This window comes from Vulpes lagopus, chromosome 23, assembly GCF_018345385.1.
Source record: "Vulpes lagopus strain Blue_001 chromosome 23, ASM1834538v1, whole genome shotgun sequence".
Lineage (NCBI taxonomy): Eukaryota > Metazoa > Chordata > Mammalia > Carnivora > Canidae > Vulpes > Vulpes lagopus.
In genome coordinates this window covers 41,476,569-41,488,988 of record NC_054846.1, presented here as the reverse complement: position 1 = coordinate 41,488,988, position 12,420 = coordinate 41,476,569, and the positions used below count along the sequence as shown (strand labels likewise).

General features: G+C 31.9%; 1 protein-coding gene across 2 annotated transcripts in view; it reads left to right on the top strand.

Moving 5' to 3' along the window:
* The first annotated feature begins 2,762 nt into the window (after positions 1–2,762).
* Positions 2,763–12,420, top strand: part of PTPRQ (protein tyrosine phosphatase receptor type Q) — a 200,357-nt gene continuing 190,699 nt past the window's right edge. For both annotated transcript variants that reach the window (XM_041738237.1, XM_041738236.1), the window contains exons 1-5: positions 2,763–3,210; positions 3,556–3,667; positions 4,371–4,597; positions 7,061–7,130; positions 12,177–12,376. In XM_041738237.1, the coding sequence (XP_041594171.1) occupies positions 3,154–3,210; positions 3,556–3,667; positions 4,371–4,597; positions 7,061–7,130; positions 12,177–12,376 (666 nt within the window). In that variant the 5' untranslated portion in view covers positions 2,763–3,153. The remainder of the gene's footprint in view (positions 3,211–3,555; positions 3,668–4,370; positions 4,598–7,060; positions 7,131–12,176; positions 12,377–12,420) is intronic.

The window sequence follows — 12,420 nt, the reverse complement described above, 5'->3', positions numbered from 1 at the left end:
TGTACCTAAGCCTAGAATTCTGTTTGCTAGCCCTAATTAAATTGAACACAATGCAATATTCTCTGAAAACTCCAAACACATCCATTTCCCAATTTGATTTTTATTGGTTAGCAATAATTTGGTTGGGAATAATATTTTTGCTTCATATTTTCCTACCTCTTAAAAGATTATATCCCACGAGGTACAAGCCATGTGTTTACTTTCAGTTCATTGAATATTCCAGCCCATATGCAGGAGTCTGCATTCTTCCACAATGGCATAAGCATTACTCCATCTCCATCCTTTTTCTGAGGGCAAGCCTCCTTTTTTTTCCTCTGTTCATATTAACACAACATCTACGAATTGGCCTCCTATTGCCATTTTTGCTTCTCTCCAAATCTTATACCGTTCATATATCATTTCAAAGTAAAGCTTTTAAAATAATAATTGTTAGAAAGTCACATTGTTTTCCTCTTAAAATTCCCCACTTTTCCATTGCATTTAGGAGTGAGAAAAAGCTAACATCTTTATTATGGCCTACATGATCAGCACCTCTCCTCCTTCTTACTTGATTCCAGAAGCTCAGGCTGGCCTTTCTCAGTTACACTAAATTCAGTGCATTTCCAGGGTTTCTATTCACTCTGCTTTGAAAAGTCCTTACCAAACTGTCTTGAAGCTTCCAGACCTTCCCTCTTGATCAGATTGGCAGATTTCCAGACAAATATATCCTTCCTCTTCTTAGTGACACATACTTCATCCTTAGCCAAGAGTCCTTCAGTGTGTAATCTTAAACCACAGTCTAGGAAACTACATCCTATCTTACCACCATCCCAGTAAACAGACCTTCATTTTTATCTTTTTTTTTTCTTCCAGAGTTTCATCCTAGGTCTTTTCCCAGGTTTTGCCTAAGATTTCATAGGTCTTAGTTGCATTTCAGGATCTTTGAGGAAATAAATAGTATTAGCCCTCATATAAATCAGAAAATGTGAGTAGTAATTCATTGGATTTTTGTCATGTTAGACCTTTATGTATTTTAATGTGGGCTGGTGAGGAGAACTGAGCTCTTTTCTCTTAAGCTTGGGAATAGAGAGGACATAGGTATGTGTGCCGAATGATCCAGGAAAAATGCCGGCAGCTATGCACAATGAAGGAATTTTACCCCTACAAACGGGGTATTCCTCTGACCTTTCACCTTGGGTTTACAGTATTTCTAAAGAGTCATTATAAAAATACACTTTTCCCTACATGACAGTTTGGAGATGATGCCAAGAGAATGTTGGCTGTATCTTTGAGAATGTCATAGTGGAAATTAATTCATCAACACCAGGATCACTTATAGGGAAGCATTATAAGCATTAAAGGAACTTTTCAAAGAAGATAAAGAAAAACTCCTCTGGAAGTATCTCTCTCACCCACCTAAACGTGAGAAATTGACCTGTTAAGATGTCTATTTTATGCCATATGCCCTAATAATTTTGTTACAAGATGTATATTTCATTTTTTATTATATCCATTTTAAGTCATCTCTGATACATGGGCTTTAAAATGAGAAGTGGAGCTAAATAATTAATCCTAGAGTCCTTACTTTTGGAAATGCTATTAGATTGGGTCTTTATCAGGTATGTTTTTCACATGCTTGGCTTCATAATATCTCTTCCTCCCCCTATATTGTTTGTCTGGAATCGGCACTAAAGATAAGACAGAGCAAAAATCTGACTCATTGGCAACCAATCAGAAGAACTTTAAGTAGAAAACTCCCTTTAAGGAGGTAAAAGCAGCATAAACAAAACTTTGGGAACAGTGGAAGCAAAGGTAGAAAAATATGGTTGAAGTGGCTAGGATAATTAATACTTATTTAAAGAATTATTGTTTAAAAGCTATCATATTTCACTTCCTACATGAAAATAGCTCTTTTTTTTTAAGGAGACACCTAACTAAATATTCATCAGAAATGTTCACCCTTTGAAAAATTTGGCAGACGTTAGTTATATTTTTTCTAATTATCTTCAGCTTGGTAAAATATCCAGATAATTGGATATTATAAGTCCAATAGTTTGGACTTAAATAGTTTGCTTAAAATGATTCAAATTTTCAATTAGAGCATAAGCTTTAAAAAACAATTTGGGCACGCCTGGGTGGCTCAGTGGTTGAGCGTCTACCTCTGGCTCAGGGCGTGATCCTGGGGTCCTGGGATCGAGTCCTGTGTCGGGCTCCCTGCATGGAGCCTGCTTCTCCCTCTGCCTGTGTCTTTGCGCCCCCCCCCCGTGTCTCTTATGAATAAATAAATAAAATCATAAAAAAAAACCCAAAACGATTTGGGCAACTGACAGATTTTAGCAGATAAAGAATATCCCAGAAACAGATACATAAATGGATATTTTACTTCTGATAATTGTACTTAAAAATTATTATTATCAAAGATTTAAGTGCTTGACACCTTTGTGTGACCAGAAAGAATTTAAAGATCTCGGCGCTTTTTTTTTTTTTTTTTAACAATGTGGTTATATTGAAATCTGATAGACTATTGATTTTAATATTTTCTTTGAATCTTTAGGAGAATTAACTCAATTTCAAACCTTTATTTATTTTTTAAAAATATCAGAACCAGAAAAACCCAAGAAACTTAAAGCCTTCAATATTTCTGTGCATTCCTTTTCTCTGTACTGGAGCCTGCCCTCTGGCCATGTGGAAAGGTTTCATGTGGATCTTGTTCCTGACAGTGGCTTTGTTACTATCAAAGATCTTGGAGGTGGAGAGTATCAGGTATAGTTTTCATTTTCGTACTTGCCGAGCCAACTTGTATTTATATTTGGTCCTCATAAGAAAGTGCTTTATGAAACTCATACGCCATGAATACTCACTCTTCTGAGAGTTTTTAAAAGGCATAAAATGAAGACAAAAACACTGATGCTGAATTGATGAGTGTAAGTTTCAGCATGGGTGGACTGTTACCTTAGCAACGTCTATGCCTTTTTTTTTCTTAAGTCTTACCAGAACCTACAGCCAGCCATCCAAGGGTTCATGAATAGTTTAACAAAGAAAGGGCAGAGCTATTGAGTAATCCAGGCTCATTAATTGTGTACTTGCCAGGAGGATCTGTCTTTAAATCATTAATGCAGGCAACATTTCTCTCTAGAGCCATCAATGTGATTCCACTGCCTGAAAAATGTAATAATGATGGATTTTCTTATCATTTTTCTTTTACTTTTTATTGGAACTTCAGAGACCCAGGTATTTCATATATACTCCTAAAAACAAGGGTTAAACAATGGGCTGTAGATTTCCTAAGACTCTTAAATAGTTGTTTCTTGTGATAATAAACTAGAGAGATTGAAATACTGATTTAGTTTTTGATAGCACAGTAAGTTTTGTAAGTTTTTCTTACCTGTTATTTGGTAAATAGTTATGTGATGGAACAAATTTATATTTTACAATAATATGGAACTTGGAATATTTTAAACAGTGCAGAGTTATAGAGTGAGATGTTCTTTATTTTCTTGTTGTGATAGATTTATTGTTTTAGGTTTCTTGTTTTCCATAAAGTTTTAACACAATTCTTTGCTTTGGGTGTTCTAGGTTGATGTTTCCAATGCGGTTCCTGGTACTAGGTACAATGTAACTATCTCTTCTATTTCTGCTACCACATACAGCTCACCTGTTAGTAGAACAGTGACAACGAATGTAACAAGTGAGTATATATGTCTTCCCTTTTTATGAAGTAGTATTTGCAGCTAATATAACTCCATTGGGTGGAAATACTTACATGAGTCATATGTGCTATTTTTTTTCACTAACATGAAGACAGGTTAGTAATTAAAGCAAAGTGGAAACTTAAGAAAGTGATCTGTTTAGCATCTGTGTTCTACTGGTTCTTTAGCTTTCTTGACTTTCAGAGAGTAAAGATAATTATACTTGTTTGTGAAATGGATCAGAGACTGTTAATGGTAATATTTAAATAATCCAAAAATAATAATAATCCAGAGCCAAGAAGATAAACTCACTGCTCTTGCTTAGGAAGAATTATTTAGTTGGTAAGACTGTATTCTTGCTCTCTTAGTTTTATGGGGAAGCTTTGCACAAATAAGTCTCTTTTAAAAATGATCTGGCGTGAAAAGGGTATTTGGCATGTAGTATGTCATAGCATTCCATTTTTTACATTCTTATAAAAGAATGTTTTTGGTATCCCCTAAGGCATTTTAGTCTTTTTTTTTTTTTTTCTTTTGGTAGCAAAGCTCGAGGGAGGATAAACTCACATTTGAGAGACCGTTAGTCTTTGGGAACTTCAAAAGTATACATTTGTAAAAAACAAAACAAAACAAAAAACTTTCTTACTTATGATTGTGAAGATACAATAATCGTTTGACCTTTTAACAACATATCTTTAAAAATAGAACCAGGACCTCCAGTCTTCCTAGCAGGAGAAAGAGTTGGATCTGCTGGGATTCTTCTGTCTTGGAATACACCACCTAATCCAAATGGAAGGATTATATCTTACATTGTGAAATATAAGGAGGTTTGTCCATGGATGCAAACAGAATACACACAAGTTAGAACAAAGCCAGATAGTCTGGAAGTTCTTCTTACTAATCTTAATCCTGGAACAACATATGAAATCAAGGTAATATTTTTGTTAATATTTAGTATTAAGTATTAATACTCAGTATTAAAATATTTCATTCATTTTTAAAGTGAAGGAGCTCTTTCTCACTGAACAAACGTCTATAGTTGAACATAGCCAAGTGACTAAAGAACGATCATCTGAGTCATAACCTCAGTGCCCATCTGGGCTCTTAATATTTGAACTATTATAATTTCTTTTCATTTTTAAGGGTATTCATATAATTTATTTATTTTGAAAACATTTGATTTAGCGACTGTTTCAAAGAATAAATCAAGCTTAAATTACATAATTTAGGCTTTAGAGGTAAAATATACTACTTTTTCACTAAATCTAAAGTTAGTTTTTGTATTTTTCTCTTAATCTTCTTGTATTTGTATGTCTGTCATCAAACTTTGAATAATGGTATGAAAGTTTCTATCGAGCCAGTTTCTCAGAGAATAATGTATTCAATTCAATTCCATTCAATAAGTGTTTCCTGAAATTTTACCCTGTTTTATTGTGTTTATAAGAATTTTTAGTTCTTTACAGTGATTAATATGCAAAATTAAGCATCTTATTTAAAAATTAAATAAAGAACATATAAAAAGCAATCCTAAATTAGGCCATATGAAAGTGGTACAATTAAGATATATTTGTGATATTTCCAGAGTATAATAAAAGATACAGGTATCTTTTTGATCCTTTCCATTTTCAATATAACATTAATATGTTCTTTGAGCTTTTAAGATAATTAAATATGGAGAAAGAATCTATAAAAGCTGTATAAATATAAGACATAACTGAGATGGCTTTCTGGGTGGTAAGAAATGATGGGAAAGAGAATTTGCCTGGCATGGGGTTTCCTTATTGGAAGCATGCCTATTTGTGGAATCAAAGCACACAGTAAGAATTAGAGAGCATCCCAATAGCAGGGATCCCTCATATGAGAAATAGTAAAAAGGAAATTTTTACTGATGCAAACCCAAGGTGAAAGTCAAAGATTCATGATGGCTATTTCATTGCAGAAACATGAGTAAAGAGTAGGAAACCTTTTCTAATGGACATCTAAAAATGACATAGTATGCATATTTTCTATCAACAAGCACATATTCAGATTAGTTTATATGTTAAAATATTGAAGGTAATAAGTAAAAGTTACTATTTAAAGTAATATATAAAGATATGTAAAGGTGATATTTAAAGATTAAATTTTAATGTGATAACAAGCTGTTGAAGACAGAAAGGTAATTTAGCTGACCGAGTTCTGCTTAGATCTATTTTTATGGAGTATGAATTTTTATTCCTTTAAATTCTCTTATTTCAGGCCTGTTGGGAAGCCCTTATTCTCCTTTTAATCTCATACTTTATAAATCATTGTTGTGACCTTTACGCTGTTCAAATAAATGTTAACCATTGCAGAATTCCGAAGGGTATTTGGTGCAGTACATTGATATCTTCAATTGTAGATATCAAATCTACATGGTCTGGGGAAAATCCTATTAAGTACTTTACATGTGTTATTTCAATTAGTCCTTAGAACAATTCTATGACATAGATATATTGTTATTCCCATTTTAAAGAGAAGGAAAATGTGACTTAGAACAGGGCTAAGTAAATTACCTACAACTACTCATTTGGGAATTGGTGGAGTTCAATTTAAATACGGTTTTCAGACTCCATTTATGGCATTTGGAAGAGCATAAGAGTCTTGAGCTCAATAAGGATATTTTCTCTGCTTATTCTAGGCTATTTGACTAGACTATCTGAGTCAAAAAGAATTTTTCTATTTTTTAAATTCAGAATACTTAGTTTCACTGATTATACTCATTTTTAAAATTTTTTTCTTGAGTATGTATTTGGTTAGATTGTAAACTCTCAAGCCAGATACCATAAACATGGTCTTGTATTTGTTACAGAAATAGTCATAGTGTCTGGTATCAGGTAAATATAATGGAAAGGAGTTGAACTTTAGAAATAAGCATGACTTCAATAGATTCTGGTTCTACAACTTATTTCTGTATGACTCAAGCAAGGTACTTGACTTGTTTAAATCAGTCTCCTCATTTATAAAATGCTGTTAAGAACACCTTATGTTAAAAAAAAAAGAACACCTTATGTTTTGATTATGTGGACAAAATGAGATATTTAAAATTTCTAGGAGAGTTCCTGGTACATAAAAGTTGCCCACAAATAGTAACTGTTACTATTATAACTACTAATTGACTATAAAACTTGACTATTAATTTTTTCCATCAGGAATTTAAGAAACCTGTTGAATCAAAATATGCTGCAAATACACCCTTAAGGAAAATGGAAATATGGAATAGCTCCATGTGTGCTTTATGCTTTGCGAATATTGCAGAAATTAAGGAAAAAGTATCTTTGCCATTAAACTTATCAACAAGTCAAAATTTTATTGTTTCAGATTCTGTTTAATTAGAGAGTAAAAAGTTTGAACATAATTCTTTCGGTCTATTTTAGGTTGCTGCTGAAAACAGTGCTGGTATTGGAGTGTTTAGTGACCCATTTCTTTTCCAAACTGCAGAAAGTGGTAATTTGCCTAAATCATTTATTCTAAATTAACTTAATTATAAGTTTTTGGCATTTAAGATAAATAGCTATATTAACCAAATAATGGTGTTAAAATCTATAAAATTTTCAACAGCATGGCCATCCAATTACTTTTAGAATCCTCTTGGATAGTTATTCATTAAAATATATATTGTTCTTTCTGATTATAAAAACAGTAAGTGTTATCTTAAAAAAAAGCTTTGAAAAAATAAGAAACAGTAAAAATTATCCATGGCCTTGTCATATAAAAACTCCGTTGCCATTTTGATGCATTCCCAGCTGGTCCTTTTTTCTCTCATATATATGTGTCTATATGACTATGTACTAATGCAAGTAGGCTTATGCCATCTATGCAAGTTTATATCCCACCTTTTCCTGTTAATATCAAATCATATGCATTTTTATGACATTGGACTTTTGGAAATATGGATTTTTATAGTTATATTATTCCACAACATGTAGTCATTACCAAACCAATTTAAGATACCTCCCTTCTTTCAATGATGGAGAGGAAAGAACTTGGTGTATCATTGATGCCTCTTTCTCATAGTATAGTCTATCAGCAAATCTTTTTTTTTTTTTCTATCAGCAAATCTTGCCAAAACTACATCAAAATGCATCCTGAATCTCACTCTAATTGCAAATCACTCTGATCTATCATCACTTCTTGCCTGAACAATTAAAAGTCTCCTTACTGGTTTTCTGGTTTCCAGCTTACCTATCCACAGTTCCCCCTCTCCACAAGAGCTACATCATCTTTTGAAATGAAATATAAGCCAGACTATATTACTTCTCTCTTCCTAGTATGGTTCTATCTTATTCAGGAGAAGACTGTAAGTCATTCCCATGGTCCACAGCACTCTGAATGCTCTTTTCCCTCTCTGATCCATCTCTAACTTTTCTTCCTTCCCTCCAAATCTACCACCTACACCTATCTTCCATCAAAAGGCCCTTGCATTTGCTGTTTCCTGTAACTGGAATACTCTTTCACTCAATAGCCCTGTCTCTCTCCCCTAGTTATTTCAAATCTCACATTAACATTCCTAATTATACCTTACCTAATTATACCATACCTAATTATACCTAAAATAACCTCTATTTTCTCCTGTTCATTTCTAGTCCTAACAAATTCTCTTTGGTCATTGGATCAGCTTGATGCATTACACATTTACTTGGTTATTTTTTATTGTATATATCAGCCTAGTAGAACATAAGCTTTGTGATAAAAATAAGCTAGTGAATGGAGGTGCTTTTATTTATTTAACAATTCCTCTATACATAATAGCAAAAAGTTAGAACCAATAAGTGCAAGATGATTGAATAAATAATGGCATCTCCATTCAACAACAAATATTTTCTGTGGAACTTACATTCTTGTAGGCTAAAGTAAATGAGTTACTGAGTAATATGTCAGGTTAGTGACAAGTGCTATAAAAAGAAATTCTATAATTTTTATAGTAAATGTTCTATAAACATTTTACAACTATAAATGTTCTCATATTTAAAAGATAAAAATCTTCCAGTGAACCACTTTATCCCAAAGGGATAAATTGAAATGGGCCCTGTGTATCTAGAGAGGATAATGCAATGACTCATGTTAAAAAATATGCATCAAGCTTTGTGGCCCAGTTTTTATTGTGACTTTATCTAAAGAAGTATGTGAAAATATGTCCTATTCCATAGGAAGTTAGAGAAAATTCAGGAGTTTATTTAAAATTAGAAATTAATGGTTTATGAGGTTTAAATTACTCTTGTTGATTTTGAGCAGATTGACTCTCAAATTATTTATACAACTAAAATTCAAGTGGGAAAACTATCATTTCAAAATCAAATATTCAGCGGGATATAAAAGAAAAATTATCACTTATTTTTTCAGTTTTTAGGGAAGCTAATTGGAATAATTTTTGAATGACATATTAAATAATTTTGTCTTGGGTGTCTCACTGTTTCTTATTTGTTGTGTGTTTTTGGGCAAATTGTAGAATTATATAATTTCTCTTGTCCCTATCTTTCCTTTTTTTTTTTTTTTTGTAAATGTAAAGTGGTAAAAATGTAAATCTAAATTTAATTGCATCAGTGTTCTGTAATTTTCTCCCCAAGTGTCCCTTTTTAAAAGAACCCAAATGTAAGGGTTTTTTTTAAAAGAACCCAAATTTAAGGGTTAGTTCAATAGAATAAATAAACTATATTTATTATGTTCAAATCAGAAGGAATTCCTTTCCTCATGAATAAAAATACTCTTAGGAAGAGTATAAATGTTAACTTATAATAAATATATATTTATTATGTTAGTTCAATAGAATAAATAAACTATATTTATTATGGTCAAATCAGAAGGAATTCCTTTCCTCATGAATAAAAATACTCTTAGAGTATAAAAGTTAACTAATTATACCATTCTGAATTAATATTGCATCCATAAGCACAAAAATCTCAACTTCTTAACTTCCCATTCAGCATTGTTTCAGGTAAACACATTGAATTTATTTTGGCTTTAATAGAATGCCCTCCATTTTCAACTTGATGGATCTTTAGAAATGCAAAAAGATTTATGAAGTTCCTTTCTGGTTCAGTAAATGTATACTTTGCATAGGGTGTACTTTGAAAAGTTGTAGACACCTTCACATAGCTATACAAATATGTGCATGTTACTAGTCTCAAAGTGTTGGAAGACACTTATCTGAAAGATGAAATGACTTTATAAATAGAAATTTTTGATACTACAGTGTCAAACCTTAACTTGGATCAAGATGGATAAATTCACTCCATGAATATCAAGAAATAATAGGTTTTGGCACATAAAACTCCAGAATTAGAAACTAGAATATTCAAGATAGGGAAAGACCTACCAACTACAGAAGAGAGCCAGGATGATTATTCAGACACCATAAAGTCACAAAAGGAACACACAAACAGAAATATTTAATTGAAACAAAAATTTTAAAGCAAGTTAATAAAAAAATACTGTTTTTTCATTAAATGTTCAACATAATTACTTTCTATGTATGTATTTAATATTTTGGGGGCACTTCTTGAATATTTTAAAATCATGCATTTAATGAATGTTGGTTACCTTATAAACTCAAATTTCTCTATACTTGAGTAATTCCCTGTGAGTGTTATTGAGGCTCATTTGAAAATGTGTTAGCTTGCCTGTAATTTGTCTTTTGCATGTACATATTTAATGTGTGTATGTGTGTATGTATATCAGGCATACTTATAAACATATGGATAGTTTATATACCAAATAAGGTATTTAAAGGATGATTAGGATTCACTGAGGAAGTAAAATGGTGGTGGTTACCAGAGGATGGGTTGGGGGAATGAGACAGATTTTGTTTATGGGTACAAACTTGACTCAAGTAATAAATAAGCCATAGAGATCTGATGCACAGTATAATGAATATAGACAACCATGCAATATTATAGTTATGTAATGTGTTATTATAATTATGTAATATGGTAGAAGTACTAAATATCACTACAATGGCAGTCATAATACAATATGGAAATGTATCAAATCATACCTTAAATTTATACAGTTATATATCAAATATATTCAGTTTTAAAAGATTCATGATAAAAGTTTTAATTCATAATTTCATAGCATCATATATTTAACCTTTTAATATTTTTCTTTATTATATTTTATCCATCCAAAAGAAATTGAAGTGTTAAATATTTAGTGTCAGAGAGTTATATTGTCATTGTCCTTCCTTCTTAAGCTTTAAATAATTACATTGATGAGTTTTCCTTGAAAAAATTTCCATCTAACATTCCATTCATTATAAATGATTAATCATCCTTCTAAATTATTTTATATTTTTCTCATTAAAACTCAGCTATCCTTAATTGTCCTAGTTTCTCTGGTTTAACTCATATTCATATACAACCCTCATTCCCAGAACCTAAGTTCCTTATATAATTTACATATTTATATAACTTACAAATCATATTTTGGTATGCTTCTGTACAATGTACATTTAAACTCTTATTATTTGGTATCTTAATAGTAGACACCTCTGTTATCACTTAAATTGATTTACCACCATGTTTTGTTTTTATTTCTTTCAGTAGTGATTTATCAGGTTTGTTCTAAATGCTAAAGGATCTTACTCTACTTTGTCAGTTTTGCATAACTTACCTTCAAATTAATGGGCATAATATTCTTTCATTCTGGCTTCATGTTTGTCTCATCCTAGCTAGAATAGCTAGAATAGCATATCTTTTTTTAAGAAAGATTGTATTTATTTATTTGAGAGAGAGTGAGCAAGCAAGAGAGAAAAAACATGAGCAAGAGGAGGGACAGAGAAAGAAGCAGACTTCTGAGCAGGGAGCCCTACACAGGGCTTGATCCCAGGAGATCATGACCTGAGCTGAAGGCAAATGCCCAAGCAACTGAGCCACTCAGGTGCCCCTAGCATATAGATTGTTATTGCCATTTATCAATAATTGATAATAAAGTATCGTGAATTCGGTGAAATTTGATTTTGAGGGTGTATAAAACTCAAAATATCATAATCACAACCAGTTGGGTGCTATTCACTTTATATTAGACACTAGATATTTACATACATTCCAGAAATGTGCTCTTTGGTATAAATGGTTGAATAATTGTTTCAATTTGCCACTTCTTCATTATCTAAGGAATCTGTATAATTCCAAAATATTTTAGGAGGGGATTTGTTATTCAAATTTGTTTGTAGATTCACAAATAACTGTTGATTGGATATTTTTCAGACTTATTTTGAAATAGTTCACCCATGGATCCATTAGATAAATAATGCTAAAGTTAACTTATTTCCCTCTTAACCACAACTCTATGAGCTCAAATTCCAGTTCTTTATCTTAGGCAAAATTAACTAAATATACTTCAAAAAGTCTTGCCTGAGTAGATCTTTTTTCTAAGAGAGTATATTTAATTTTATATAATATGAGAAATAAAACACCCCAACATTATATAAATGCCATTCTAAATTTTATAATAGTATTTTCTCCTTTCCTGCAATCTCTCTCACTTTCCCAGCTCCAGGAAAAGTGGTGAATCTCACAGTTGAGGCCTTTAACTATTCTGCAGTAAACCTGATTTGGTATTTACCTTGGCAACCAAATGGCAAAATAACCAGCTTCAAGATTAGTGTCAAGCATGCCAGAAGTGGGATAGTAGTGGAAGATGTCTCCATCAGAGTAGAAGACATTTTGACTGGGAAATTGCCAGAATGTAATGTAAGTATTGTGGAAGACTTTCTATGTCTCAAAAACTTTAGGTG